Raw genomic sequence first — 3,471 nt, 5'->3', positions numbered from 1 at the left:
CGAATTCATACCATAGAACGCAACTTTGGCTCACTAGAATTCAGGAAATGTAGGTTAGTTGCTTTGGTAAATTAATTTGAGATTCATGACACCTAACGACCACGTAATTTCAAATTTTATAATATCCTATCTCATAAGGTCTAGTTTTCATTAATTATAACTGTATTCAGTATTCTAAATATAAAGAGATCAATAAAAAAATCGTACTTCAAAAATTTACGTTTTAAGTATTTTTAATGTACATTCAAAGACAATCACGGTGAATTAATTTTTTACATACATCGTATTGCACTTGTAAAGAGCATTACGTAACATGATAAATGTTTCATTATAAAGTTTGTTACGTGTCTTTGCGTTACTGTAATAATAGAGCCGTGACAGCAAGCTATGAAGCAGCCCTGCTTTACGTTTATGACAAAACATCGATACAATTAGGAAGTAATGATGTTTATTAGATTGAAGACTCGTGTGACCTTGAAAAGCTCAGCTTGCAGAGAGCTGAGAGCAGGTGGAGCCACTATATAGGCTCACAGTTTTTACGCAGCTTCAGAGAGCTCTATCGTGATGCACATGTAGTGATAAGTCTCGACATTATGACAGTATATCGGGATAACGTGTTACGTAAAATTAGGGATTTCATAATATTGCGCAATCAGCAAGAAATGTGCGTAAAGTTACCAGCAGGTAGGGGATGGCGGACATGTGCGCGCAAGTTACTGTCTGTCGAGCTTGATGGGTATTGAAAAACATTTTCCTGCTGACGAAAGCTAAATATTATTCTAAAGGCTATCGTTGTGTCTTGTAAAACAGCTTTTTTATATAGGAGAAATACACACATCTTATTCCTACCATTTTTCAGAAAATATTGTCTTCTCTATGTTTCTAAATGATAAATGAAGTGAAGTAGACTTATGGAATGGAGTATGCGTAGTATTCGATGCTGCATATATATTAGTTTAAATTACTGAAATACATAATGAATATTTGAATAGAAAAAGTATATAATTTTGTGTCTCTCAATCTATATGCATCGGAATAGATCTGTCATCTAATATATTTTTTGGTGTACACTAAAGGACTTGTATTTGTAAGTCCTCTTATCATTTTTGTCACAGCCAACTTTATCGATTCTGTTTAAAATAAGATTACAACACTATGAGTGGAAGGAATTACAATTAAAAGTCTATACTCGGATATGTCAGGGAGATAATAGTATCGCTAAAAATTAAGGAAAAATATGGGTTTAGGAGAATTGACTTTTCGTTCTTACATGAGATTTTTAGCTGGATAAGAAAAGGGTTTATAGTGATGTAGCCTTACTGAGGAGCTAACAAGTCTAATCTGCAGATTTGGGATGAAACGCTCAAGTCATCTCAAAATAGTACATCGAGCGCTATCTAGCATTGTTTTATACGAACTAATTCTTCTGAAACAGTATTACTAGTTCCATCTAGTCATACAGATTTGAAACTAATATTCATTTGGCCCTTAGCGCCCTCTGACGGTTGTATGCATGAACTATTTTAGAAACTGTCAAGAAGCTTCCAATCACACGCACCACTTGCAATGGGTTAATCACGAGAGCTGGCTATAGTGGCCGTCACTAGAAATTCACAGGTCCACAGGCGCATTTCCATGTTTCAAAAAACCAGTTTATAACACTTAATATATACTTTTATGAGAGTTTAGTATTATATATTAAAAGTTATAGATTCTATGAACTTCTGAATCCCTAAATTGTAAATAAAAATTTTTAAATGCGGAGAGCTTAGATAGACGTATGGCGTACCCTATCATTACAGACGGGAAGCTCGAAATGTTAAATGCGATATGGCGTCCTCGTAGGTGTTTTGTGAATTGGAGAAGAGCATTATCGACTTCTAAACTGTTTTCCGTCGTTTAAAATGAGTGACGAGGAAGATGCGCTCCTTGACGGAGATAAGGACCAAGTATGTCTTCAAGAAACATATGCTTACCTAATTTTCTCTTAATTTGATGCTATTTAAAGTCCTTTCTTTGTATGTAAGAGGTTATGTTTACATTCCCTACAGATAAAACATATGTCAAAATATCTAAGGATTTGGATAATTCAATGATTTGATGTGTTATTTAGGATCAGATAAGATCGGAGCTTTCACAAATGAGTTTCGAGGATTTACAGAAGCTCAAGGAGAAAATAGGGACGAAAGTCTATAACGAAGCATTGTTTGGTCCACGAAAGGTTAAACATATCAATTTCAAACGAGAAAACAAGAACAGGCCAAGGGAAATGTCTGCAAAGAAGCCTGTTTCTCGGTTCAAAGAAGTAGTACATGTCAAAAAAATTATGTCTAGGGACCCTAGATTTGACAGCCTTTGTGGCACATTTAATCCAAAAGCGTTTAAAAACGCTTACAGTTTCCTTACTCATATAAAGCAGAACGATCTAGCAACGCTGAAGGAGAAACTACAAGAAACTAAGGATCCAAAAATGATCAAGAAGATTAAATATCTGATTCAGCGACTAGAAAATCAACTACGTGAGGAGAAGAGAAGAGACCACAAAGATGATAAGATTAAAAATGAAAAGAAGGAGATAGTCGAAGCTATTAAAAAAGGAGAAAAGCCTGTTTTCAAGAAGAAATGTAAGTAGCCATGAGAGATACGTATAAGTATTTGTAACTAAAAAATTTGTTCTCTGTTTTGCAGCTGAGAAAAAGGTACTGGACTTGGTTTCTCAATACGAGGAGTTGAAGAACTCAGGCAGGCTCAAGAAGCACATTCAGAGGTTGCGCAAAAAGAATCTACGCAAGGATAGGCAAAAATTAGCAACAGCGGAGATCGAGTAAAAAACAACAACGGGTGTACGTGAAATTAAAATTTATACGAATCGAACATGGCTGGAATAATTACAGGTGTACATAAGCGTAATAAATACTACATGACAATTAAACTAAGCTCTTCCATCTTTACCAAACTCCGTTACCTAATCCTCATGCTCGCCCTCTGGATCAGTACCAGTCAGAAAGGTAGGATAAAGAGTGCTTTATTAATTATGTATTTTTTATTTAACATCAAAAGTAATGACACTTGGGTTGGACAATGTCTCTCGTTTTCTTCCTTAATGTATTTCACGTGTGAAAACAGAACTTACAGAATAATCAATATGAAAGGAATCGTCAATCAGAAGAGATAGAGCGGTGTACGTTTTCATTTCTTTCATTTTTTTTTTTATCTCTGAGCGTGTATATGTGTGTTCCTCTATGTTCGCACGTGTTTTCGGCGCGTGTGTGACTGTGTGTCTGTATGTGTGTACGTCGTGTGTAGAAGTGTATACGCGTATGCGGCGCTAAAACGAAAAACGGAAAAAAGAGTTACAAGGGGACCCGTGCTACAAAAGGCGGTCCTCCCAGGCGGGGCCGCCTTTCTGGCGGGTCCACCATTCACGCGCGATCTGTTTGTCCGTCTTCAATTATTTAAAATATGTACAAT

The 3,471-nt window shown here is 36.0% G+C and overlaps 1 protein-coding gene across 3 annotated transcripts; it reads left to right on the top strand.

Annotated features, from left to right (window-relative positions):
* Positions 1-1,612: 1,612 nt before the first annotated feature.
* On the top strand, positions 1,613-2,932 carry LOC143179718 (ribosomal RNA processing protein 36 homolog). 3 transcript variants are annotated; one of them, XM_076379042.1, is made up of 3 exons: positions 1,613-1,949; positions 2,052-2,624; positions 2,689-2,932. In XM_076379042.1, exons 2-3 carry the CDS (start codon positions 2,141-2,143, stop codon positions 2,826-2,828), a joined length of 624 nt encoding a protein of 207 aa, XP_076235157.1. In that variant the 5' UTR covers positions 1,613-1,949; positions 2,052-2,140; the 3' UTR covers positions 2,829-2,932. The 3 variants fall into 3 exon arrangements, with proteins under 3 accessions (XP_076235157.1, XP_076235155.1, XP_076235156.1); XM_076379040.1 differs by having other exon boundaries at positions 1,614-1,949; positions 2,114-2,624; XM_076379041.1 differs by having other exon boundaries at positions 1,881-2,018; positions 2,114-2,624.
* The last annotated feature ends 539 nt before the right edge of the window (positions 2,933-3,471 follow it).

The sequence above is a fragment of the Calliopsis andreniformis genome, chromosome 5, assembly GCF_051401765.1.
Source record: "Calliopsis andreniformis isolate RMS-2024a chromosome 5, iyCalAndr_principal, whole genome shotgun sequence".
Classification (NCBI taxonomy): domain Eukaryota; kingdom Metazoa; phylum Arthropoda; class Insecta; order Hymenoptera; family Andrenidae; genus Calliopsis; species Calliopsis andreniformis.
This window is presented reverse-complemented; position numbering and strand designations above follow the sequence as displayed.

What these genes read in the sequence shown, in the direction of transcription:
- LOC143179718 (XM_076379040.1), top strand. Translation starts at nt 1,905, where the DNA reads ATGAGTGACGAGGAAGATGCGCTCCTTGACGGAGATAAGGACCAA. An exon ending in TTGACGGAGATAAGGACCAA is followed by an intron (nt 1,950 to 2,113) that starts GTATGTCTTCAA and finishes TGTGTTATTTAG; the next exon opens with GATCAGATAAGATCGGAGCT. An exon ending in GCCTGTTTTCAAGAAGAAAT is followed by an intron (nt 2,625 to 2,688) that starts GTAAGTAGCCAT and finishes TCTGTTTTGCAG; the next exon opens with CTGAGAAAAAGGTACTGGAC.